The sequence below is a fragment of the Dromaius novaehollandiae genome, chromosome 3 (genome assembly GCF_036370855.1).
Source record: "Dromaius novaehollandiae isolate bDroNov1 chromosome 3, bDroNov1.hap1, whole genome shotgun sequence".
Lineage (NCBI taxonomy): Eukaryota > Metazoa > Chordata > Aves > Casuariiformes > Dromaiidae > Dromaius > Dromaius novaehollandiae.
In genome coordinates, this window is record NC_088100.1 from 44,356,107 (window position 1) to 44,383,931 (window position 27,825).

Consider the following 27,825-nt stretch of genomic DNA (forward strand, 5'->3'; position numbering starts at 1 on the left):
TAAAACAGTAATTCAAGGTTTCTGCACATCAGAAGATGACTACTTCTCAAAAAAAGAATCAAACCAGTTCATAATGGCAAAGTAGTGGCTCCTGGAAAACTGGACTTAAGAAATTCTTCACCCTTCCAACCACAACAAACTTGTGCTCTGAATTTTTATTTTTCACATAAAAATAAATCAGAATATCTTTCAAGGAGGGCAATATTGAATGACTTGAGAATTAAAAATCTCAAATGATTACAGAGAGACCACTGAAGTCTGGCAGTTGTTTATGCATATGCCCAAATAAGAGAAAATACAAAAGCATCAGGCATACAAGTGAAAAAATAATCAACATAAAGCAGTAAGAAGCAAAACAATTCTCTTCCCTATATACATAAATATTTTTACATAAGTAACAAAAAATGTCAAAAATACACAACCTTGAGTACAAAAGAACTATTTTAACAATAGGTTTGTACAAATGAAAGTTGTGAAAGCAGCATGCTTTGACAGAACAAGTTAAACTGCAAAATAATGGAAAAATACATTCATTTCAATACTCCATACCAAAAACTTCTGATGATCTAATGCAAGGGAATACAGGTTAGTAACATATATCATTTCTGGAGAGGAAGATTATAATTCCCCAGTAGAATCAAGAAGAATCAAGTCAATCTCCATTTTTTAAATCCTGACTTGTCAAGACCGTTAAAATGCCATTATAGCCCTAATCCTGCAAACACATATGTCTTGTAACATTACAGATGTAGGCAAGCTTATGCTTATCTTGGCAGGATCACAGAGAGCAAGACGAAGCAGTTTAATGGTCTTTTATTTGATCCTAGGACTTCAGCTGTAATTATAAAGGCACTGCTCTCAAGACAGTATACTAGACACGATAGGCCAGATAGTTCTGTATACACATAACTAACCTGGATTACTTCTATGCTACCTTTTTTCCTTTTCTGAACACTCTTTTATTCACTGTATGCTCTGATCATCTGTAAAACCTGGTAAGTGTGAATACTGTACCATCGTTTAAGTTGCTTTTGGATTTGGGCCATACAGGGTATCTTTTGTCTGAGCCTCAACTGACCCAGCTCTGAGCAGAAACCCTGCTACAGTAGGGGTAAACACTAAGTTATCCAGACAAATCAACCTTGACACTTGCAATTTCTACTTAACAGCAAGTCCAAACCAGAGATTATGAAATCCCCCCAAAACATTTCCCCTTGCTATTCAAGAAAGTCATTTCACTAACTTTACTACATTACTCATCATGTTTCCTTCTTGAATCACTACATTTTATGACGTTGATTCAAACCTCTAATATTATAGCTCTGGAAGACAGCAAGAATACCTGCTCCTGCCAGCATAGACCGTGTATACTCCCATTGTATTACATTAGTTTAAAGCACAATTTTGCTGCTTTAAATAATAAAGATAAATAAAAGAGAATGACAGCTCTGAAACCGAAAATCCGTATCACCCACGTCATAAACTTCTGCTATCCATGTAAATGTAATTGAAAAATAAAAGCTCCATTGCAAAGACACGTTCAAACACTCTTTTACAGCAGAACTCCTTTACCGCCTGTCATTCTGATCAAAAAACCCATACTGTCACCAGTGGAGTTGACAAGGAATGTAAAGCACAGACATCAATATCATCATAGCCTCCTGGGTACCTTTACAGTGAATCCACAACCTTGACTAGCAGTGTATTAACAAGCTTTTTCTTTTTTTAATGAAGCAAATCAAAAAATTTTCCTTTTATATTCCTGGAATTTAAATATAACCAGCATTTTTACCAAAAACTGTCAAAACGAGGAACAGAGACTACTGTTAAATTAGTTCTTCGCGACCTAAATAAAATCTGTGCTGTAAATGCTTAGTTGACCCCAGAAAGCAAGCAGCCCCTGGACATCCACACAGTACAGACCATTTCCTTCATACACTCAGTTCAACCCTTATGCAGCTTGTTGTAGACATTTGCTCCTCAGGGACAAGAACAAAGAAGAGGTCCCTGTGCTTTGGAGTGCTGAAAAGAGCCGGAGCCAAGAGAAGCCTGAACCCTCGCCCTGGATAAACCGGATGTACATTATTCTTCCTCGTCTCAATTACACACCTCCCTGAAAGGCCCACTGCAAAGATGCACGAGTTCTGCAGGCATCCTTCCCTAGCCTCAGAGCAACTAAGGATCTCACTTCAAAGCCTGAACCCAAAGTTTTAATTTTACTCACTTTTCATTATATATTTATTTAGGAATCTGGATTGCTATCATCAAGGGAAACCTTTGACTTTCGAGGCAGGTACCAAGACAGCCTGACATTAGTCAGAGAGGTGGTTCAGGAAGAGCTGCTGATCTTTAATACATGACAACAGCAGAGCAAACCCTTGAGGCAGCAGGCACTACAAGGGGAAAGGAGTAATGAAAAAAAAAAAAGATTAAAAAAAATCAGTGTAAAGTAATTACCAGAGGGAAAAAGGGAGTTTAACTTAACTCCATCCGTAGCAAACTGCTGGCCAGCTGTTATTCATTATTGCCAGTTTATGGTTTCAGTTGGACAGTTAAACTGGAAAATAACTAAAGTCGGGGGCGGGGGGGTTCTTTCTTTCTTTCTTTTTTTTTTTTTTTTTTTTTTCAGTCCTTGCATGCAGACTAGGACCTAAGACTCAATTATGGTCCATGTTCTGTTTGTTTGCTGGTTTGCCCTACTATCCCTAAATCTATTCTGACAAATATCTGATAGCACAATTTCAACAGTATAGAGCAACCTCACCTAATGTGAGCTCCAAGTAGAAACAGCATTATACCAACATAATGTAAATTGTAGGCCCAAAGTCACAATTTCCAATACACTTTCAGGAATATCACTAGATATGGATAGTTTTTTTACAACCAAAAATAACATTTATATCCACCCTTTCCTCCTATGCCAATTTTCATGTGAACTCTCTTTTTCTAGAATTTGTGTTAGCCTAACCCTCGAGACATGGTAAATTCATTCCCTTTCATTCCTCCATATTCTCTTTCCAACTCCCCTAATAATTAAGCAGTTAAAGTTATTGTTGATCAGAAAAAACAGCAAGTCTGTGGCTGTAAGTGTAAATATACCAAAATAAATTGCCCTCCTAGAGCTTAAATGGATTTTTTATTAAAACTTGCCAATATAATGAACAATGATCATAATACCCCTTTGATACAGAAGAAAATATTCCAATGAACAAATTCTGTAGCAAATTTTGTAAAGTGCACAAAAATATTAATGGAAATATTAAAAAAGAAAAGTTTTCTAGTGTCACCATCAAAACTTCTGAAACATTGTTAAAATTAAGTAGAGGTTATCTAACGAGACTTTTTGGCTCTAATACATTGCCAAACAGCAGCAACATTTTTCAGAAAAATTACATCAACTACATACACTGTATCTTAGCAGCATAAAAAAACCCCACAATTAGATGCAATTGCAGGCCTAGTAAGCATAAACCTGACAAAGTGTTACAAATGTAATTTTTGTTTAAAAGAATGGATTTCCATGGAATCCTAGAGGTAACTTTTGTTATTTTGTTTACATTGTAATCTGGTAGTAAAACCAACTATAATCAATCACTTCCCCTCTGTCTCTCTCTCCTCCCCAAATTGCACAGAGCATTGGAAAATTTAATCAAGTTGTATGGCCACACTCAAGCCATATTAAAGAAAACAAAAAAATCAACCAAAGCTTAAAAACAAATAATCCCAGAAAATAATCATCATGTCAAACAACTGCAGCTTTACACTACCGACCGATGCTCCCCACACACATAGATGGCACTGGGTCGAATGCGCCTCCTTGTATGGCCAGGTAGCTGTGGCAAAAATTTGAAGTATTTGGGCATTAAGTCTAAGCATGCATCATGAAACTTCTTAATCCTCCAGTAGTAAATCAGTGGGTTCAGTGCAGACTTGAGGTAGCAGAGCCAAAGGAGCCAAGTGCTTATCTCAAAAAAGTTGTGCTTGTAGTAGAAGTGGCTGTTGAATGTGGCAATAAGGCTGTAAGTGGTGAAGGGTGCCCAACAGACTATGAAGACAAGGAACAAAATCAAGATGGTTGTGAAGGCACGAGTTTTAAAGCTCATATCAATATTCATCTGAAAAGGTCTCTGTAAGCTCATGAGACCAAGTTTGCTGGCCTGGCTGAGGCATATGCTATCAGGGTGGCTATGGATACGAACTGCGTTGTGGCGGACGGTGTTGAGTATGCCCATAAAAGAATACAGCATTACCAGGAATGGAATAAAAAAAGAAATTAGCAAGATAAGTATCACATAGGCCCTGTAGCCTGGGCTTGTAGAGTAGCCAAAAACACACTGAGGTGCTCTCGAGGGTATCTGCAGATTAGGATTCCCTACTGAAAGCGGAAAAGCAACAAGAAAGGACGCTGCCCAGGAAATCACAATAAGAAACTTTGCACGGTAAGGGTTCAGTTTATCTTGCCTCTGAACTATGATAAGAAATCGGTCAATGCTAATAATAAGAAGAATTGCTACCCCTTCTATGACGAAAAGCCAGAAAAACATGGCAGACACTCTGCAGAATATATCCCCGAAAATCCACTGAGTGGTAATGATTGTTATCAGAGCAAAAGGCATGTTCAGCACTGCCAGCAGCATGTCTGCAAAAGCCAGGCTTGCTAAGAGAATGTTAATTGCAGATCGCATAGCAGCCTTCTGGTAGACCATGAGGCAGACAACAAAGTTTCCAAGGAAAGAAACCAATAGGATAAATATCATAGCAGCAGAAAGAATGATCTGGAGTGGCAAACTCAAGCTCCTGAAAACTTCTTGTGATGGCAGGATAGCTGTAGTGTTTACCAGAAAAGTACTTCTCTCAGTGGTGAGCACAGCACCTGAACTGTATCTCAATGGCTGTGTTGTGCCACTACGAAGCAAAAACTGGGGAGTGGTAAAATTCGTATAGGCATTTTCATAAACAATAAAAGTAGCATTTGAGGTCCCAGAATGGGCCAGTGTCAACATTGCTGAGAAAACCATTGCTTCAGAAGGAATGAATGCAGAACCAAAGGTCTTCAAGTCATTTCAGCTTGTTCGGGCAGTATCTTATTTGCGGTCATTTACCAAATCAAAATTCAGTGTCTGAAAGCATCAAAGCTCCTAAATTCATGTCAGTATTTCCATCTGAAAAAGAAGAAAGAAACCAAGTAAGATTCTCAAAAATCTATGGGAACTAGAAGATCTTTCTGCTTTCCTTAATGCGAAAACAATCCTACTACACCTTTACTAATATTTTAGGTCAGTGCATTTTTCCTAAGCACTGGTCACAGCAGTCTCGCAATATTTGGTCTTTTTCTTAAAGCTCCTACTCCTGTAGTCTTGCTGATGCTGTACGGTACTCTCACCCATCAAAAGCTTTTCTCTACTACTACCAGGACTGGAAAACTTTTAATCAGTAAAGTTCACGTTTTCAAACGCTAAAGTGAATAGCTCAAATCAGTATCTCTATTTAAATCTCATAATTCTTAAGCTAACCTCATGATTTGCTTTGAAATCACCTACAGCTAGAAACATGAGTAGCATTTCCAAATAACTAGCATGACCATCACCTGTCTGTCTGTTTGGTAGGCACTGACACAGAGCATCCAAGCTACACTACATGTTATGGAATCCCTTGTTCCATCTCAGTGGACAGCATCAGATGCCTCAGGAAAGACATGCAAACCGTACAACCTTTTATTAATTACTAAATAACTTGTCCACAGGATTAAAGTATTCCTTAGTTTGTTTCATTTAGTGACTGACTCACACCAAGTTGCAGGAAATTAACTCTCCTTCAGTCTCCACAACCCTTCCCTCCCTGCAGCAAGCTTTCCTGTTGTCACTGGTCTAGACATGGCTTTGTTAGTCCACATAATGTATATTCCACATAATTTAACTGTGCATGTCTTCTTTTTCCTTGTAAAACTAATCCTTAGACATTTTGCTGAACTCCTTCCCTCAATATTATATTGATGGAATACAGCATTTCCTTTTATTGGTTTACGTACAGTCTTACATATTTCACCAAATATACACGTATATATATTCTTATATATAAATGACATGTAATAAAGCTGAGAGCTGTCTCCAACTTCCAGTGGGAACTTTTCCAAAAAACTCCTCCTCTCTATCCTGGACTACTAATTGAAACACTCCCAGAGAGCTCTGGCATCCGATCAAGCTGGAAACCAAAAGGATTCTATGCCTTTCTTAAGAAAGATCATCATAGCCAGAAACAAAGTGGGATTCATTTCACCCAATCTGGATTATCTGCAGTAGTCATTTTTGGCTCTGTTTTTCATCAGAGCAGAGACAGATTGTCCTCTGAAGGTATCTATATCTCATCCATCTCAACACACAGCAACAAGCTTGTGCTACTAACTTGGGATGCCTATGTTTGGTAAGACAAACCCAACCCACACTATCTACACAGGTTCTGTTTGGTATCAACATTTGGCACAAGTGAAGTGAGAAGGGAATGTATACAATAAACTAAATAAGCACCACAGGCTTAGCAGAGGATCGAAAGCTTACTCTTCCCAAGGCAGCATTTTGCTAACAGAGAAATGAACGGTAAAACAACACAGTCTAAGCTCGGTCCCCAGGTTGAATTTCTAGTGATACAAATGTAAACCCAAGGCTTCCAAGGTTTCTGTGTTACAGTCACAGTAAAATCATCAAGGAACATCAGTCCTATGATCTGCTCCTCTTACTCCATCGCAAAGCTGCTATCTTCCTATCTTCAAGCTCAATATCACTAGATGTTTTCCAGGGCCACATCACCTTCAGCACTTTTTCTTAAGACAAATGATTAACCTCTTTGCCTCTCTCATCTTCAAAAACACAACAGAGAGACATTATTATAAACACACTTATCTCACCAAGTCATATAAATTCCATTTTTAGACATTTTCCTCTCAAATTGGAAGGACTGATGTAATTTTTTTTCTATTTTAGCTTACATTTTGAAGGTTAAACTCAGCAAGTGCATACTAAGCTATGTACACTGGCATTTTGTAAAAAAAAGCCAGTTATCTTCATTCTAGCTTTTCCCTTTTTCTCCTTACTCTCCCTTTCATTTTTATTTTGTCATAACTCTTATGGAGAAAGCCTCAATGTTAATCACAGGCTGAAGCATAAATAGCAACCACACAGCATATACTTTTTTTTCCTCCTTTTTTTGTTGTTGTCTTTATAAACCTTCCTTTATAAGTCTGTTTTAACAAATTTGTTAGAACAAAATCTGTGACCAACAGCAGAAAGGTTACCAGAGCCTTCCAGGATAGATGAGCGGGAACTTTACCAATGAACATCAAAATCTCACCCAAAGTTCCACACAGAGGCTTTTGACTCCACAAGCCAGGAACACTGAAGAGTGAAAGCAGCTGCAGCATTCTGCAGGCACTGCAAGAGAGCATAAATTTAACAAATAATTTTGGATTTAAAAACATGGAGTACACAAGAGGAGGTCCCCAGGGCAGTATCTTTCAGAACTCTATAAGCAACAAGCCAGTAAATGTAAGCTTTGGATTTCTACGAAGAAAATCTATACTAGGGTTCAGGCTGTTCAACAAATGGGGAAGAAGGGGGAAAAGCTAAAACCATCATATTTTCTGATGATGAACATTTTTTCAGAGCAATCTAATAAAAATAAACATCAATTATAAAGAGGTATAGAGGGATTTCATGACAGCGACAACGTAATAAACTGCCAGATAAAGTCAGGGTTGGTAGAGGTAAAGCTATTCACTATAGAAAAATAAGGTTATAAGCACTGTGGCAGATGCTAAACCAACTATTACCACTCAGGGAAAAACAAACAAACAAACATCACGCATCTTGTAATTATGATAGTCTACTGTATGAAAACATCAGCTAAGTGTTTGGAATTATTAGCAGAAGAAAAGCAGGAGCTATATGTATATGCACTCTATATCTCTATACACTACCTGCTACAATATACATCCATGGCAGCTTGCATCTTCAGTAATATGTGTAGTCCCACTCCACCCCATCTCCATTCAAAATTGACTGAAAAAAGGTATCATAGAGGTCTATAGAATTATTAGTGGCACGGGGAAAGTGAACAACTGCTGACTCTCATAATACAAGAACTAGGGAGTGCCAAAGGAAATGATTATTTAGCAATTAATTGTGAAAAACATTTGCCACGGGATGTTGGGGATGCCAAGGAACTTATGGGGGTTTAGAAAGCAGTTTAGGACATGTTTCATGTGATTATAGCTATCTCTGTCAGGAAGAGATGAATCACTCACAGGAACCACGTATCTCTCTGTGGACTGCAAAGGGTGCATGGTCATCTGGTTTGAATACAGGCATTTAGAGCACATACATTCAGTTACTCAACTAACTTTAAACATACACAAAAGAATTTGCTTCACCTAAGCTTTCAGCTCTTTAAACATGTTTACGCCATGCAACTTTACACTGGAATATGATATTAGCCTTAGATAAAGATATGATACCTTAGACAAAAGGTATCATAAAAGCCCTAAAGAGATTAAACAATAGATGTTCATGTTCAAAGCTAAAGAATCAAAGTTTTAGAATACACTGTTTCATCATGAATTGTCCTTTTAAACAGAAGGAACCAAACAGGGGAAGGGGAGCAGGAACATAAGTTTTTGCACCCTTAATTTAGTCAAAAACATTGTACTATCCTGAATTTCTCAAGCCAGCGGTGCCTAGTCAGTGGCCATGGACTCACAGGTGTGCATAGACTATTTCTAACGAACCCACAAAAAGTGACTAAGAAAAATAATCTCACATATGCTCTCTCACCATTCCAGCTCTCTAAGCAAAGAGCCATCTTCTTTTTTGCACTTTCTCTCCTTAGTATGAAGCTTGTATGCTTTTCTGTACAGTTTTAAGAGAAGTGGTGGAGAATGTCCTCATGCAAGCTAGTGCCTGGAGCTAGCTGAGTGCTTAATGTTGGAAGGGGGCTTTAGCCATTTGGCTGTTACATAAGTCACCAGATCTGTCTTCTTTTCAAGAAGGATGAAAGAGTAAACTAATTTGTTCTTGCAAAGAACATACCTAACCTAAAAGGAGGACTGCAGGCTTTCAATCTGAGGTAGAACTAGAAACTCCAACCCTCAGCGTTGTTCCCGGGCTCACTGTTTCCTGATGGTTTCTACGTAGCACCTTTCTCAGAACTCAGTTCATCACTCTGAGGTGTGTAACCTCTCCACGTACAGTGAATCTACATGCTTAAATGTGTTTGAGTTATACCTATCCCACTTGCAGACAAGTTAGTTATGCTTTTTCTTGGCTATCATCCTTCATAAAGGAAGTGATTAGCACTTCAGCCAACAAATTCAAGAACCCTCCTGTAAATCTTTTTTTTTCTTTTTTCTTTTCTTTTCTTTTTTTTTTTTTTTTAAACTTAGAGGAGTTCTACCACCAGCATCCACATGGTTATTAAACATGCATCTTGCATTTTCTCCCCCTCCCCAATCGTTCCTCCTATCCCTCCCACCTCCCATAAATTATACAAGGATAGAAATTCAAAGTTGAAAGAAAAGAGCTTATAAAATAGTTTTATTGCAGTTTTATTTCAGTCACTAGCTCTTTGAGAAAGAGATCCTGTAATTTCAAAGCCAGAGTCATTGCTGAATTGTAATTGCATAGCTTATAAAAAACAATCATGCTTTGATAGCTTAAATAGGTAAGTTTATTGATGGTCAAAGTGCTCAAGCAAGAAACAGACACCTTTTTGTCACAGTATTTTCACTTTTGGAACATGTACTCTCACTGTTTCTTTTCAGATGCAAAAAAGCCCCACACAATCACTTTTTTTTCCATTTCAATGCAGGAAATTACTGGGTATGCACATTTTCTCTCAAGCAAGGTTCTCACTCATATGCAACTTTCTTTTTATGGAACATAATAGACAATTATTTCAACGAAGTACACACTTAAAGCTAAATATCACACAAAATTCATTCATCAAATATAATTATTGCTAGAACTATGGTGTCTGTTTTTAACAGCTTTTTAAGCTAAAAGGTAAGTACATTTACATTCAGAATTCAGATAGCATGCTCAACTAGAAATAAAAGATTACATCTTATATGCAAAGCCAACATCAGTCAAAACCAGTAACTCTGACACAGCCAAACAGGGAACTTTTTCCCTGTGAAAACAGTACAATAATAATACTTTTGCTTGATGCAGAGCAGAACAAGCTATGAACAGCTGCCAAAATGCTCAATCAGTTATGAAATTTATCTGCTAAAAGTAAGCATATTTTCTGAACTGGCCAGTACCAAGATTTGGCCACCCAGGAGCAATCTTCCTTCAGAAACTTGAAGCTGGAAGTGTCTTATACATTGAACCTATTTCTTGGGAATGTTTTTAAGTGCTTATAAATGGGAAGCCTTTGGGGGTTTTACAATTACCATTTTGAAGGTAAACTTGGCAAAAACAATTAATGCATCTCTGTATATAAAAACCATAAAAAAAATTAGGAAGAAAAGGGATAAAGTCAAAAAACAAACATGAGAGCCATAGGCTTATGTAAAGTGTGTGTGTGTGTGTTTGTGTGTGCGCATGCTTGTAGGAAACTCAAATGTGTGTTCTCTGACCCCTCATTATTGTACAAAGCAGACCAGGAGATGCTCCCCTCTCCCTAAGAGATGAACATTGTTTCCTATGCCACTAAGCAGAGCCACCAATGTACTGCAATAGAATCCTTTCTGCTAAAGCCAAAGCAAAGGAAGTTAGAGAACAAATCAGCGAGGGACAATGTTCTTACTCATCTAACTGTTCCTCCTGAAAGGAACTAGCAGTTTTCAGTTTTAATACCTATTTACATATCTTAAATTGAAACTAATCAGCTACACCGCATGAGTAGATGACCCACAAAACTATTCATGAGAGGCATTAGTTTAATTTGGGAAATTTTCCTCTTTTCCACTCTATAAACATTACCATGGCAATTTTCAGAGGGAAGCATGGTGGGGAAACAGCCACCCCTGCATTGGGTCATTATGTACAACTAATTGCCCTCTTAAGGAAATTTCTTTCTGCTTTTAATCCACAGAGCCATTAACTGTTAAGAAATGCCAACTATGCGAGTCATTATTACTATTCTAAATCACAAATATGCAAAATGTAATGAATAATTCTATTTTCTTCTTACGAAAAAATATGGTCTCATTTTTCGATCACATGAAAAGACACATGAAGTTCTATTTTCATTTCAAGCATCGTCACACTATTCTCCCACCTCCTAACTTTCTCACTAGTTAGGTCTTATCAATCATATGTACGTTGCAAGAGCTAGCTGAATAGTTTAGTGTCAAGAAGAACGTTAAACATTTAAAATATTGAAAACATACTCTGTTGATCCACAGTCTCTGCCTAGCTATTAACATACAACTAACAAGATGGAAGTTCTGCCTTTGCTTCCTAAATTTTAAGTGGAACTTTTGATTACACATGCAATCTTACACATCAGTATGACCAAAAAAATGCAAAACTCAAAACAACAAAAAACACCACACATACCAATCCAGGCAGGCTCCCATGAAAAGAATAAGGACTCGCAAGTCATCTTGTGCTGCTTTGTTCAGCAAACTACTTCCTTTCCAAATACTCTGTTTAAAAAAAAAAAAATAATAAAAATAAAGTTATTCAGTGACATATGTAAGCACAAGGCAGGACAAGATCAGAATGACAGCAAGTTTTCCTTTAATAAAACTTTAGTTTTTATTAGAAGAGGCACAAAAGGCCATGTCTCCTGACAAGATACAGGTCATGTATATATACCCTGCAGAAGGTATGGACCTTAGGCAGGACTAAAGGCATCCAAATTTCACTAAGCCCAGGGATCCTCAGCTATCTCACCTGTGGAGCATAACTATCTTACTATTTAACACTAAATTTTTCAGGTCCAGTGTGGCATCCTGTCTGGAATCTCATTCAAAGGCACTTCATTAATTTGGGGACAAGCAAACAGAAGTTAGCTACTGCAAGTCTTTTATGGGATCTGTTAAAAGACGTGCTTAGTTTGGAAACATCGGGAACCTGATCCAAAGCCTCTCAGAAGAAGTGTTACTTAAAACCACAGGGTGCTACTGAACATCATAAAGATGCTGAATGAGTTTTCCTCCAAATTACAAAGATATCAACATAATGGCGTCAGAAAAGTAAAAACAAGAAGCAAGGAAACAGGTTTGAATAGCTACCTTAAGAAGAACAAACATTATGGGTTTCAATGCAAGATCTCAGTATTTCCCTTTTATGCTCTTGTGCTACTCAATCATCAGTGGGATACTACTGTGCCTCAAGTAGTTAAAATGATTTCTGTCAAGTGGGCGTAGAATAGCTAAAAGGCTGTTTATTTCATCAGGATATACCTCTGGTTAACAGGCCTTTGATTTTCAAAGCAGCTCTTCCATACATGCTCAGAGGGAAGTTAGAAAATTTCAGTGAGCCTTGAAAACTGAGTTAATATAACACTGAAAGAGCCCAATGACCCAATTTATTTATAATTATGGCTTATATCTAAAAATCAAAGAGCAAAGATGTGGGACAGACACTTTCACACTCTTCTTTTAAAAGGCTACACAACTGTTAACCTCTTTCAGAAGTTTTCAGAACATGTATCTAGAAGTCAACTCCATATTGGAGCAAAAGGTGTCAAGCTCCTTCAGGAATAAGTGTCTAAATAAATGCTGTACACAGGGGCTGAAGGACAAACCAGCCAATGAGTCGGCAACAACTTCCTACAAAAGAAGTAGGAATAACAAATTGTAGTTTAAGCTTGTTGAGTAATCTACCTTCTACAGAACAAACGCATTATCTAGCCACGATGGAAAACCAGGTCTGAAAGATTTTCTGACAAGGTATTAATGCAAATTATTTTCCATTAGCAGAAAATTTGACTGCATTTATTCCACAGAACAGAGTAGAAAGGAAAAGTATGGGTCTCAGATTTAGTAACGTATAAAAGAGATATACCAATCTAATGGCTACATTTTAAGATTTCACCCTTAATCTCTTCCCTGTTTAATAAGATAAGTATCATTAACTGTTAATCTTCCCTCTTAGCCTTTCTGAACTGTCAAAGAAGTGAATACATTTGCCAACAGGCAGAAGAATGTGCCAGAAATCTGGAACGATCAGAGAGAGCAACAGCCTGTCAAATCTTCCCACCAGACAAGCACGTTCTCTGACACGAGAACTATTTCTTCTTGCATACTTACAGAAGGTAATTCTAACTCTCCTTAAAGGTACCTTTAAAGCCAGTTAAAAAAAGAAAAATCCAGAATATCACCTATATTATATCCAGAAACTAGAGAAGTCTTTAATTTCAAGCCTCCAAGCATGGTAAAAGTAAGAGGACTTTTCCAAAGTGAATCTGGAAAATTTTCCTAAATTTGAGTAGCTTGAAGAGATTGCTCTTAACTGGGTAAGATGATTTGGGTTGTTTTCTGCTGGCAGTCAGGGGTTAATACTGTTTCCAGATGATATTCACTGTTTTCTGTTATAAAATACAGGCCAGTCTTTTTTATAAAAACAGAGGGGGAAGAGATCTGTAATCCTTCAATATCCTGCAATGAAATCTGAATACAGGGATTCCTGTACCTGCAAAGAGCTATACTTCTGCGATTACAATCTCACTGACACCAGCACTTAGAGCTGGCAGTGACACTGAAAGGCTTGTCCTGGCTTCATCCTCATTCACTCATCCCTGTGCACAGTTCCTCATTCACACCCTCATGCTGCCCCCTGCTCCTGCCCAGGCACAGCCAAACGTAAACCAGAAGGGTTGATCTGAGCTAAAATGGACCCTGGCAAACAAATGGCAACTTTGCATCTCTGACCTTAAGCTGTGAAATGCTAGGATATATAGATCAAGGCATAAGGCATAAGACCATGACCTAGCTTTAACTTCTCTATAGTAAGACATACTTATTACAGATTATATTCAAGACAGAGAACTACAAACCTTGTAGTTACTGATGATCTTAGAGTAACTTGCATCTAACCAGATATAATTCAAATCTCCAAGCCAAAAACCGTCATTTCCAGATGACTGAAATAGCAGAACCAAAAATCAGAGACCTTAACTACCATTATACCAAAAAGTACTTCCCACAGGCATTTAGATTACATTAGAGACTTAGCAAAAGCTAGAGAAGGCCTCAAAAGTATTATGAAGTCTTTTAAGTGTACATCACTTATCAACTTGCCAAACAGTTTAATGACAGCTCATTACATTCAGTTTTACCTGGTCCACAGTCATTTCTTAACGAATTTTCTTAAAATTTTCTTTGGGTATTAAGTCAAACTATAGGTCAAAATAAATGTAAATACTGAAAGTTCCAACCCCCCCCCCCCCCCAGAAAGTGGTTTTATCTTTAATCAGAAGTAATCAAAACAAACAAACAAAAAAAACAAAACCAAGAAAACTCAGCCTGCTTCAAGTCAAAAAGGTTTAACAGAGTTGTCCTAAGTAAGGCTATTTTGACTTTTCAACTATAGCAGCTTCTCTAGTGTACTCTTTAATTTAATGGAAGATCAAGTTCTATGAAGACATTTTGGCTTCAGTGTTTCGTCTGAGGACTCCTTGTATTAAATTGTTTGCACCTCCTTTGTATTGCCCCACTACATACCTCTTTATATACACTATTACATCAGTCTACTAAAAAATAGGGGAAGCTGGATTTTCTTTTAGTCAGTAGTTTTGACAACAGCTGTTAGCACATGTAATTTTATTTTTTAATCAAAAGCAAAGGGCTTACAAAACTAATCTCAAAAAACAGTAACCCCCTCACCATCATCATCTTTATACTGAATTTTGTAAGTTGTCTCTCCCACAAAAACAGGCTTGCTTGCCAAATAAAATCAGATGTAATGAAAATTCATTCTTTTATAGAAGTATGAAGAGATGCTAATGGAAAGTTGATTAGAATGACTAGAAAAAGGTTACTGAATTAGTACTCTCTTCATACCGTGCACTGCCCACACTAGGTTCATGGGATTTGTTTTGGTTCCCAGAGTAAAGAGGTCCTCCCCACCCCAGCTATGTTCTTCCCATACAGATTCAGCTCATGCTGCAGCCAAGTTCTGCTGCTGCAAAGCAGATGTTACAGATCTTGCTTTTTAGGAACACAGGAGCCATTGGCATTTGGCTCACAGAGAAGAGGCGTTGCTGGCAAGTTAAATGAGGTGACTGTATTTCAGTAACAGAAGAATGCTCCCTTGCAGCACTGTGCTCTGAGAGTACTCAAAGTCTGTTAGGATAAGATTGAGCTGAGAACTAAAATATAGATTAAGCTTGCGTGTGTGTGCGTGCATCTTCATATTTTCCATATTTATTGGTACCTCTGTTTAACTGAAAACTAAAACAATTATGCTTAATGCAACAAAATACTCTAATAGTTGTTTGTGTTCCCTTGAATTTTATCCAGATTTGTCCTATAATTTGCTGTGATAGTCTAAATTAGTCTATTAAATCAGCTGCATATTATAATATTAACTTATTTATCATAATATAGAAACAGAGACTAAATAATTCATTGTTTAATTGTTTAAGGCATGCCATCTAATTGCTATAACAGCTTCAGAACAATTTTGGTCTCACGTCAGTCAATTGGAGTAACACTTTCAAGACAGCAAATTTACCTCTGAGCAATAATCCTAGTTAGAAATCAATCAGCTCTGTTCATACTACAGATATAAAAAATTTAAATTGAGAGTTTCCATTTGGACAACACTCAAGGTAAGATGGCATACTACAGACATACAGACCCTATGCAATACAGGCACAAACAATTTCTGTATAGACATGACTGGCAGAGTCTGGAAATGTTCCATGCATCATGAACAGATAAAATATTAGATGAAATTAACAAGCCAAAAATATTCAAATCAAATGATCTTGTGATTTCAAAATACACTGTTTTGTTGTAATGGAACACAGGAGACCTCATTGCTTTCATTTTTTCTAAGAAATTTACTTATAACTTCATTTTAAGCAAACATATCTGTTTATCGATTGAAGGAATCCTCCATTCACTTTTCAGTCCAAAAATCTAATATCACAATATGCTGCACATCGATGTGTCTTACTTATGTTTACAGAAGTGGAATATACTCAAGATTCCACTGGATAACATTTGTGGTAACATTACTTGTCAGTACCTTATGATTCCCCCTTACAGTTATCTTTGTAGTTGGCCGAAGTGATTTTGCAGCACTCAGTGGTTTCATGTTCCCTAGGAATTGTTAAGCAAACAGTAATCCTAAACTGACTTTTCACATGGTTAGAGTTATAGCAGTTCTCAGTTCACAAACCTCACATTTAAGAAAGGCTCGTTTCCACTGGAAAGCTCTTTCAGTAATAAAATTGCAAGATTTTTCACACTACTTTTTTAAATAACTAATCAAAAGAACTAGAAAAAGATGCACTACATCAGCATGAAGGAGTTGCACATTAATTCACATTGTCTTCCACTTTGGTAGCTCAAGATCGTATTTCCCTACTCAACTGAAAATTTTTCAAGTATGCTCAATTAATTCATTTTGCAAATAATACTAAAGTGTCTCTTCAATTACAGAGAAGTTTATTTGGGTTTAAGTTCAATATGAATCTGAACCTGAGAAAATACTGTATAGAACTTATCTTGCAGCCAGGACAATTCTAAGTAGAATAATAAATATAACACAGAATTTCTAATTTAATTGTGACTACTCAGCAAATGCTAAAAAATTCAGGCTAAGAGATTTGTACTGATTTTTTAAAACACTGAAACACACAGTCATATAAAAGTCAGATACAACTTTGTTATGGACAAAATCTTTAAAAGAACAAGGGTAACAACATCATAAGAGACTAGTGAATGAAAGCCCCTGTCTCTGTGCTCTCTACAAATCTCTTTATAACCCCTAAAATATTGTTAATCAACATTAGTCAGTAAAAGACATCAAAAAGGATACATACATCTGATACAAAATCAGCAGTGATATTATTCCTATATTTCAGGAAAAAAAAGAAAAAGATTTTAAACTGCTGAGGAAGGTCTGCAGGTTATTTTAAAGGATTCTGTACCAGGATGCTATAGGAGGTATCATGACTATTTAATAAAAATGTCTATTTTCTGCCTCTCTCTGGGACTAATTTAAAGTAAGTATTTCTGTCTAATCTTTGTCAGCTGGTTTATCTTCTAATTATTTTCTCTATTTCTATCAAAAACACTTTCCCACTCTAAATGTGAACAGCTCCTCAGTACTCACAGAGCTAGTTGAAAATAACATCTATAGAAGTTGTTGCCTATCAAATAAGTGTTATTTTTTTCCACTTAAATTTTTATTTGATTTGCCATATTTCTACAAAAATCTCTCCAATCAGCACCAAAAATGTTGTTTATACATCATTTCATTGACACAGAAAAGTTTCACTTTAACATGGCTTGCTCCAGCATAACTTGCTACAGTACATAGTACATTTGTTAGGAGTTCCCTCAAAATATTTCTCATCCAGGTTCAAACAACAGTCCAAGAGCCACAATTTACTCTCCGGAACAGTTTTGTCTGGCTTGCTGTCTTCTTCCTACTGTCCCCGACATTTCCTAAGGGCATTTTGGAACAAGAGTTCACCTGGTCCACTGCCTGCTCTTTTTTGCTAGCTTTCTCATGGATGCTACAGCTCCTTCTACCACACAACGGGCGCACAGTTCATCAGCAGATGGGAAAAAAGCTTTCAGGAAATACGGCAGCAAGCAGCCACCAGAACCATTCATCTGGCTCACTCCAAAAGTCCCTCAGGAAAGGGGCAATTAAGAGGAAAAGTCACGATTTATATGCTTTGACAGCTGTAGTCTGCTCCTGGCTACCCTTTCAAGTGGTAAGACGGTGGCAGGTCCTGATCCAGATATGCTCCTGACAGTGCAATAAATCCAGTCATATGACAAGCATGGAGGGAAAGGTTACAGTGCACTAAAGCCATCTCCACAATGACCTCTGTGGCCTACCTGGCTGAAAAGACTGGAGACTGCATGCCCCACTGCACTCTGAATAACAGTTTAAACACTGCATTTTGAAGAGGTTTACAACTGCTGGTACACTGACTCATTTTCCAGAATGTGTTTTACCGGAAACAATTTCATTTCAATTCAGAAAACACAGGATGGGAATTCTACCAATCACCTGTACATACTTTAAATCCTTCCTCAGCCTTCTGTTTCCTATTTAGCTCACACTAGCTGTGCTAGGCAAGTTCTCAGGTTTTTTGAGTCTTATAAGGACCTTTTCAGGTCTCCTCTTTGTGGCAGAAGTAGCTAATACAAGTTCCTGAAGCTCTACAGATTCAATCATTACCTGTTCTCCTCTCAGCCATTCTTTATTTCTTTTCTTCATAGGCAACCATAGCTTGTTAAGCACTTGCATATTTGGTGTATGGCAGTCTCATTTTGAGTAGATACACCCCATGAACAACATGTCTGAATAAAGTTATAACCACTTGCTCAGGTGCTGAAATTTACACCCATGTATGCACAGGATATAACCTCAATATGGCAGAGCTGGCTCTTCTTTTAAGCTTTCATACTGCCTTTCTCTGGATTAAGAGTTTTTTTGCAAGTGGGTGCAATTCTAAATATATTGTATCCAGGTAGTCTAGTCACTACTTTTATCTTAAACCGTAATCTCACAAAGCTGAGAAAGTGGATACCATTAAGCTTCTCCAGTATTTCAGAGTTTCTAAGCCCATCAAGCTTGCAAAGATGGGATTTGGGCTAGCTGCAGGAACACGAGCCACTCAGGAGTAAAGCAAGCAGTGTGAAATAAGCACAAGGTTGTTAAATTGCTGCACCTTTTAAGCTGGAGATCTTGGGGGAAGGGACCCACGTCCTATCTATCTCCCTTCTAAAAGCCTCAAATTTGTGGCTATTTCGGGCTATTGCTCCTGTCTTCTCCTTGTGTAGTCAGTCTGCCTTATTGATGGCAGTGGTTTCTGCCCCTCCTCTGGACTCAGCTTACTTAAGTAAAGATTTTACCTCTGTAGTAATGTGCTTAGCTGGAATGGATCAGTTATGCTTGCTCCACTTTTGTGGGAAGAAAAAAATATATCATTGTATCAATCAGTGACCCTGATTTGGAGACTTAATGAATTTTCAACAAAACCCTTAGAAAAAGATGCCAAGGTCTCTTTTTGGGGCAGGCCAGCTATAAAAAATGCAATTCAGTTGGCTTGCTCTGAGCCACTTAATATTTACATTAAACAGCTTATGCGTGAATTTCAAAATGTACTACTTCATCAGGTCAATAGTAGCTCTACACTTTCCCACAGATTCAGAATAATCTGTTTACTTCCTAGTCCCAGATGTTTTTCATAGGACCATATTACTGCCAGATCTTTACTACACCATTATCTATTCACTGATCAGTAGTTTTAAAGATTATTTTAGGATCTGTTTTACTGTACTGTTTTTTTCCATTTTATAATTTTAATAATAAATTTTTGTTCAGTGACCCACACACCAGGTAAATACTAATACAGCAATGAAAATTAAAGTGTAAAATACAGGAAATTAATTTCTCATCACATCATCAATTTATCTACCCACCTAAATGAGTTTAAAATACCAGCTTCAAGCAGTCTGATGTTCTAGGGACACTCAGCTGCCACTTCATTTATAGTCTGGTTCCTTAGCAACAATATAATCCATCTGGCTGCAGAAAGCTAAATTCCTAAACCATATCCTCCTGCATACCGGAAATAGGCTCAAAAACATTTATATTTTAAACAGTGTACAGTCATCACGATTAGTGAGCATATTAATGAATCTTAAAAGGCAATGACATTCTTAAAGCACACACGCACACAAATTCTCCATGCTCTCGTTTGACTAAGTAGTTCACACAGTCTTTAAACTTCTAGGTGTTACAATAGCATCTCTTTCTTGTCATTACAGTCCTAATCCAAGCTTTTGAAGTCCCTTGTTCTGAGAGGGAGAGATCTTGCTTATCTTCCAAAACAAGTTTCAGAAATAAAAATATTTCTCTCATTTTTGTTCCACCATGCTCAAGTAAAAGAGCCCTCAGAATTGCACAAGGTCAACTTGTTCTCTTAATACTATTCTTAGAGAAGTAATTTGAAATGTTTGGGATGCAATGGTACTAAGGGCAAGCAATAAAACCCTATACAAGTTAATCACACTACAAAGTACAGCCATCTGTCTTAAAATACTTACCCTTCGGGCTTTTGCACCTAGAACTATAAATATCATCCACATGCATTAAAAAAAAATCCAGTCCCCAGTAGCAGCATTTAAACATTGTTAAGACCCTATGCAGAACAATAAGTGTACACTTCCCACCACTTTCATAGTGTGCTCAGCAGTGCAACTGATGTCACCCACCCCTTAATGCTCTTTGCTGTGGGAAAAGCATATTTAGTAGAGCACCCCATTTCAACTAGACTCTTTTGGGAGCAGAGTTAGTTCTGTTTTCCTTTGTTGTCCATAGGTTTGCTTTGATATAAGTTATACATTTGTAGCATTTATGTCAGAGAGGACTATGTCAAAGTCTGTGTATCTTATATTAGAAGCAGAAAATGCTGCTCAGTTTTGTGATGTTCCTTAGACAGTTCATTCCACAGTCTCATACTAGCCCACAAAATACTTTTTATCCTGTACAGATGCAGCTCATCCCCAGCCAGACTCAATGCAACAGTCTATCACAGTATTCCTTCCACAACTTTATGAAGGAATTTGTTACATGCAGGCACCCCAAAAGCTTTCAATATGAGATCCAAGACATGATCCAAAAATTGTCCAATTCAGAGACTAGAGAACAAGTATGAAAAGCTTGGAACACTAAGGAGACACACTGCAGTATATACCTGGGCACCATGAGGTTCATAACCAGCAGTTCTGCAATGCTGCATTAAGAAAAAATGAGACTGTGAATAACACCCGGCCATCTTCTACCAAGAAACTTAAAACAGCAGAATCCACCTCACACACATACTGTTTTGCAAGAGTTTGGCAGCACCAAGCAATCCAAAGGAAATCCAGTTCTAACCTAACAGGTAAGTTAATCAGTTAAGTACACAGAGGGAAACTTCACTGACTCCATCTCATAAAGACCCATCAACAGTGAACCGATGAAGAGATTTTGCCAATGCAGTGAACCGTTTCAGGGATAAGGTTGTGTAGCTTTACCTGCATATCCGGCAAAGCAGCATGCAAGCCCACAGTGCCTGATTTACTGACAGCAACTGAAGGGAGATCTGACCTTTCATAAATCAGGAGTCTCCTCAGGTGAGGAGTCCAGTGTCGGACAAGCAGTTTCTCACTGCTATTCATTGGCTAGCGTTCCCCAAGAAAGTAATTAATACAGTAGTACTTATTCTAGACCCTGATGCCTCTCTCAAACAAGACAGCAGTATTACAGATGAGGCAAGTCAGATGGGCTCTTCTTATGAGGAATCTAACTGGCTGGAAGAGTTTTCTCAAAAATATAAGTGTGATCCTACATGACTGTTGACTACAGCAAACATTTCCTAGATGTTTCAGTGTTGGTTGGTTCCAAGAAAGAAGGAACCAGGCTGACTATGTCAGACAGAAGCAACATCAGTTCATGTCTTTTTTCCCAGTTGAGGGAAGGAAAGGGTCAAATTCACAAATATTGTTTTAAAATCATTTATATGTTCAAAAATTCCTGAGTGACCTAAGTTCTCAGAAGACAGGCTCTTTGCAGTGCTTAGGACCCAGTCCTGTCACAGTCCACAGACTCACTGAACAGTACACTAGGTAGGCCTTTGGGCAACGTCTTGCAACTTCAGTAAATACCGATCTATATGCAGCCCCAACTTCAGATCTTAAGGAACTCTGTCTCCATATTAGCTTTTGCTTTTTTCTTTCACCACACTTCTTTCCTGTGACAATACTAGGGCTGAGACTGATCTTACCTAACTTCAGCACAACCCTGAGGTAATCATCTAAGCTTGGTCAGCAGTCGGACAGAAACAGTCATTTCTGGAAAGCGAATTCATCTAAACCATTTCAAATACCTGTTTTAGTTATCTTTGCTTCTCAGCAATACTGTATATGAACTCCACATCTCGATATATCTGTAGCTGTCTGTATCTATATTGTCTTGAGCAGCTAGTTCAGACAATACAGTAGTTCAGTATGTTTCTATATAACAGATGTGTAACGCTGAACAGAAGCATTTCACCAGTAGTTTCAGACAACTTCAGAAATTGGGCTGTCACCAGCTGACACTGGCATACACCAGCAGTGATTCAGCAGGCCCCCTGCCCTGGAGTCAGGATGCTGTCATCCTCACTGTGCGAAACACCAGAGCAGAACTGAGATCACTCTTCTTTCTCATTTTAGAAGCGAGAAATCGTGGACCACTACCTAAGCAAATGATCCTCCCTGAGCCAAAGCCTAATTTGTGATTCATTCATTGATATCAAGAAAGGAAGAATCTGGTCCTTTATTCAAACAGATATATGCCCAGGAACAGGGATGGATAGTGAAAACTGTAGGGAAATCAGAGCAAATATAACGGGCTATTACATTTTCCACCTTGCTGATAATGTCAGTATATATCAGAGTATATATCGATATACTTATCAGACCATACCACTGTACTGACAGTCTACTGAGGAGCTGCTTTATCAAGTCTGCTATTTGTGGTGGCCTTGAAAACAGTCACGTAATTTCATTTCATTCGGATCTGGTAGTCTAGCAGCATAAGTGCAGTTACCTGAGATTTCATGCTCTGATTTGGTATTTCCAGAAAAGATGAATGCAGTCTGAACTTGCCTTTTTGTCTTATCAGAATGCAGGGAAGGGGGAGGGAAAAGGCTCTTAACTTCAGTCAGCGAATGCACAGTCCCATCCCTAGCCTCATAATCAGTGCAATGGGAATTTCTTATGGCAGACAGATTTCCCAATACTGGTAAGGCACAGTATAAGCTCTCCCTATCATAAATACTTTAAACATGCCTTTGTGGCCTGTCCTAAATACTGCCAGATGTCTTTCAGATATCACCTCCTTATCATGAACGACACACTCTGAGCCTGAGCAGACATGCTGAAGATCCAGTAGCAAGAAGGATCACATGAATTTCTTAGCTCTAACAACACATGAACCCTTCAAATCAGAGATAAGGCAAGAGGTGGGAGGCCCCATTACTACTCTGTTGACTTTACTCCAAAAATAAAGAGGAAGTTCCTCTCCAGTACACACAAACTTTACCAGAGTATGCAACACAAGCATACAAAGGTCTGAGGTACCAGCATGCTACGTGCACTTTTTTGACAGTGGGGAACTGCAAACATAACACATATGTTAACATAACACATAAACTACTCCTTCAGTGTTTCACAACACATTCTGGCTAGATCTTGTGCAGTGTGGATTTTGGTTTGGGGACTTTTACTTTGCTTCTAAAGTGACCTTGGTTGTAAGGAGAAGCATTACAAAATCAGATACAATTTAAAATAATTATCTGCATTTATGTATATGTAAGGGCATGCGCATATGCTGAGTGATACAGGAAACTAAATATTATGAATACATTATATGCATGCATCTCTAAACACATCCACAAAAAGCATGTGAGACTCCAGAAAAAGTACCTAGAGAAAACTTCAAAAGTGACAACTGGCAGAAGATTCTAAATCAAAATGATAAAATAATAAAAGGCTTGCTAGAATAAGCATTATCTACTAAAGAAAAGAATTTAATCAACATATAATATCATGTGTTTTCAAATTACTTTTCAAGTCTTTGACAAAAAAAGGCTCTATTTTTGTTAGATATCGTTCCTGTAAATCTGTATCTATCGCAGTATTTTTTTAAAATGGGGAGATAGCTTCCACAAGACAGTGAGGTAATGAAGATAATTTAATGCCCCTGAAGAACTGAGACATTATAGGGATGAACGTCACCATAGAAAAAAAGCATACATTAAAGTTAATATTTAGGCATTCAGAATGGGTTGCAAATAAGGCATGTGACCATCGAATACATTGAATAATGACAATAAAAGACTGCAAAGCTGCTCACTAGGATTAACCTTGTCTAACTCTAGCTGTCCCTAAAAGGTGGATAGAAGGGCTAAACAAGCCATCAAGACTCTCTCCATATCCAGCAGACAGACATCGAGCAGGTAATTTGGCCACAGGTGGGATAAACCACTTTCTGGACAAGCTTATTTTTCTCTATTCAATGTACAAGATCCTGAATGACTAGCTGAGGCTACCTCAGTGCTACCACAGTCCACAGATTACTTCTAATAGATCCTTGAAAGGTAGCCAGCAAGCAAGTCTATTGTCAGTGGGTTTAAATTTGCTATGCAGGGGTTCATACATCTAATGAAGTTGAAAAATCACAGGACAAGATAGCTAGCTTTTAGAAGCTGAGGTTGGAGAGTTGCATTCACCTCCCAAACCACCAGCATCCATTCAGTGCACACAATGACACAGGTGCCTGCTGGAAAAGATAACGCATCACCATGTGGGAGAAAGAGGAGAAACTTCAAATAGCTCATCTGATTCAAAGAATAAGGCTAGCAAAAGATTCTTATTTTAGCCATATACAAAAGTCAACCAACTCCAGCATGCTTTGGAATAAGAACTGCATGACTGGCTAGAAGAGGATTGTTTTTTCATGTCTTGGCACAAGTTTCCCATATTCCTAACAGAAAGTGTATTTTTTAGCATCTGCAAACATTTTGTTCTGTTTTTTAATGAATACAAGAACCAGATTCTTCTTGGAGATGCAGCAAAGGATGAGGAGCCACAGACGCAAACTGCAATATGGGAAATTCGAACTAGGTGTTAGGAAGAAATTTCATAGCAAGAGTGGTCAAATACTAGAATAGGTTGCTCACAGAGGCTGCAGAATCCCATCCTCGGAGATACTCAAAACTCAGGCAGATATGAGCCTGAGCAACCCCATCTAACTTTGAAGATGGCTCTGCACTGAGCACAACATTGGACTAAATGACCTCCTGAGGTCCCTTCTAATCTAAATTATTCTGTATTTCCATGCTCCAGCCTCAGTCTAGATAGGGCTTATGCTTTAACAGCAATCCTTCCTGCTTCAGGGCCTGTTAAATCTGAGCACTGGATCTGAAAGCCTGTTCCTTCTTTTCTTTCTTAACCTGATCTGCTTGGCCAGGTGACATGGACAGACCTGCCCTATGCAATCAAAGGGCTGCAGAGTAGATTAGGATAAAAAAATATTGTAACTGGCCAACTAAAATGACTAGAAACTGGATGTTATATATGAAATCAGCTAGGAAAAGGATCTGGCAGAAACACATGAATAGCACCTGGACAGCAAGACAGTCTGAAAGTGTCTGGATGGCAGACCTCTTGTCTCTAAGGCAAGATGACCACGACCAAGATAAGGAGAGGGAGAACAGGTCAGAAAAAGTTTGTGAGACAAAAAGAAACACAGCAGTAGGGGTAAAACATAGTGGGGAAATGAACAGTAAAGTCATCAGACAGCACTACCCTGCAAACAACAGAATGGAAATCTGATACCAGAGTTTCACCTTCCTGCTAAAGTCAGTTATATATTACATAAAACTTATGAGATAATATAGGTCATCTTTATAATTCAAGTATAAAGCATCCTATTCTCCTTCACTGTCAATCCACTTATGAATCATGATCTACTGCTACTAGCTCAGGTGTTTATGGCTTGAACTGACATCTAGAGGTTCTAACTCTGCTGAGGACATAAAAAGTGACCATAGATATCTCAGATAAAATATTGCCTTCAAAAACCCCAAAACTACGTTAAAAAAGCCGTATTAAGTGTTTGAAAGTCAAGCTCTCAAGACTTGAGAAGTACCAGTTATGGAACCTTAATTAAATGTTCTGATGCAGTCTTTAATTACCTGAATAAATAGTAATTATCCACACGGCATCCAGCTTCCTTTAGAAGGGCCAGTGCTCACTAAGATGAACAACTGTTCAAGATCTTGTTTCAACACAATTCAAAATCAAGGGGGAAATCAAGGAACAGATGCAATAATTATAACCATCAACTAATTTTGGATGCCCAATCTGAGATGCTAATTGCCCTGGGAAGAAAGAAAAAAAAAAATCAGATCCTAGATAATATAAAGCATAACTCCCAAAGGCTGCATCACCACTACTTCAAAGGTTTACATTTCCAAACACTTCTGTGCTTATGTGGTTTTAACAGTTTTCTTTTAAACACAGCTTGTGTATAATATACATCTAGATTGAGGTAAATTAGTTTACAGTTGAGCAAGAGATTTCTCTAATTGCCATTCAAGCCAGTGGGAATCTTCATACTCTTTTATGTGCAAGTGTAAATACTTTACTGAATCAGTGCTTTTACATAAAGGATAGCTCAACTTTCTCCTAAAGTACATGTTGCAATGTTTCAATGTTAAGATTTGTATATTATGAGGTTTCATTCAAATGAAGCCGAACAGAACTTCGCTCAGACCTCAGCTCATACTGCCTGTTCGGGAAAGTACTTCCAAGCATTTATCAAGTCCCATCGTATAGATATGGTCTAGTTAAGTACTTACGCATAATCTTCAACTGAAAATTAGGTAACTAAAGTTTTCCTACTTCAGTTCCAGCTACACTACTAGCAATACAATAATGGCTACAATAATGGCTGCCAGCAAATACAGAGAAAAACTACGCCACTCTATTAAACTATTTTTTATGTAAGAGGCAGCATGACCTGACAGACCAATTTTCAGCCTAAGATTCTGCTTCTGAATCCTACCAATGGGATTCCTTGGATAAACAGTTATACATCCTCCTGCCTCAGTTTCTTCATTTGTAACAATTAAAACAACTCTCATATCCTTTAGAATTGCTTTGAAATATATTTGTAAGAATATTGTGTGAGATAACCTAGAAGTATCAATATACAAAAAGCAAGCAAAGCATAAAACATCTGCAGATGCGCTGTTTCGTTATTGAACCAAAATGTGAAATATTCCAAAAATGTGAGCCAAAACACATATTTACAGAATGGTATCAAGTACACAGGCTTTGTTTATAATTTCTGTGAAAAAAGACTCCGCTAGCATGGCCAGGGCCCAAGCCAATTTATTTTAAACATCTAATCTAGTAACTGTTACAGTCTAGTGATCTCTCCAGACATCTAGAGGTAAATAATCTTCTTCAGAGCATTTAAAAAAAAAAAAAAGTATTTGCCCAACTTGCTTCTTATAGCAAAATAATTAGCAAAACAGCTTTAGAACAGAGGCCGAGGATGTGTTCACATTTCAGATCTTTACTTCCACTGAGTATCAACTCGCTAGCCACTGGGACTACTTACAGACCTGTACTGCTCTGGAAGTGCATTCCCACATGAGCAGAAATACGTTGTGTAAGACTTTCCCTGATACCACCTACTCCTCCCTTATGGACCAGTGGGGAAGCCACCAAACCTTCACCTAGCCCGTTTACTCATCCGTACACACAGAAAAATAGCAGCCCTGACAGTTCTTTGCAGCTGACTATGAAAAGCAGCATTTTATAGTGTCCGAGATCCTCAATGCAGGCAAATAAGATCACTACGATTGAGCACAGAGTTGCAAGAGACTACTCACAGTGTTACTTACAGACCATGTTTCTGCTAACAAATCAGGCAATGCCAGAACTATTCCTGGGCCATGCAGCTTGCTCAGTCATGCAAACTGCTAAACTGTTACAGACCGGCACAGCACGCTCCTAACCCAGGCAGCTACTGCTCTCCCAAACAGCGCTTGGCCATGAGTCTGGTACCAGCACAGGCTGGGAACCAG

General features: G+C 38.0%; 1 protein-coding gene across 4 annotated transcripts in view; it reads right to left on the minus strand.

Annotated features, from left to right (window-relative positions):
- Nucleotides 1–252: 252 nt before the first annotated feature.
- The window catches only part of GPR63 (G protein-coupled receptor 63), a 29,761-nt gene continuing 2,188 nt past the window's right edge, over nucleotides 253–27,825 (minus strand). The window contains exons 1-4 of one of the 4 annotated variants that reach the window (XM_026122128.2): nucleotides 25,924–26,056; nucleotides 11,553–11,641; nucleotides 7,345–7,424; nucleotides 253–5,162 (exon numbers count right to left, since the gene is read on the minus strand). In XM_026122128.2, coding sequence (XP_025977913.1) covers nucleotides 3,759–5,018 — 1,260 coding nt within the window. In that variant the 5' untranslated portion in view covers nucleotides 5,019–5,162; nucleotides 7,345–7,424; nucleotides 11,553–11,641; nucleotides 25,924–26,056 and the 3' untranslated portion in view covers nucleotides 253–3,758. Of the gene's footprint in view, nucleotides 5,163–7,288; nucleotides 7,425–11,552; nucleotides 11,642–25,923; nucleotides 26,057–27,825 lie in introns of those variants that run through there. The other 3 variants (XM_064508804.1, XM_064508805.1, XM_064508806.1) reach the window with 3 other exon arrangements.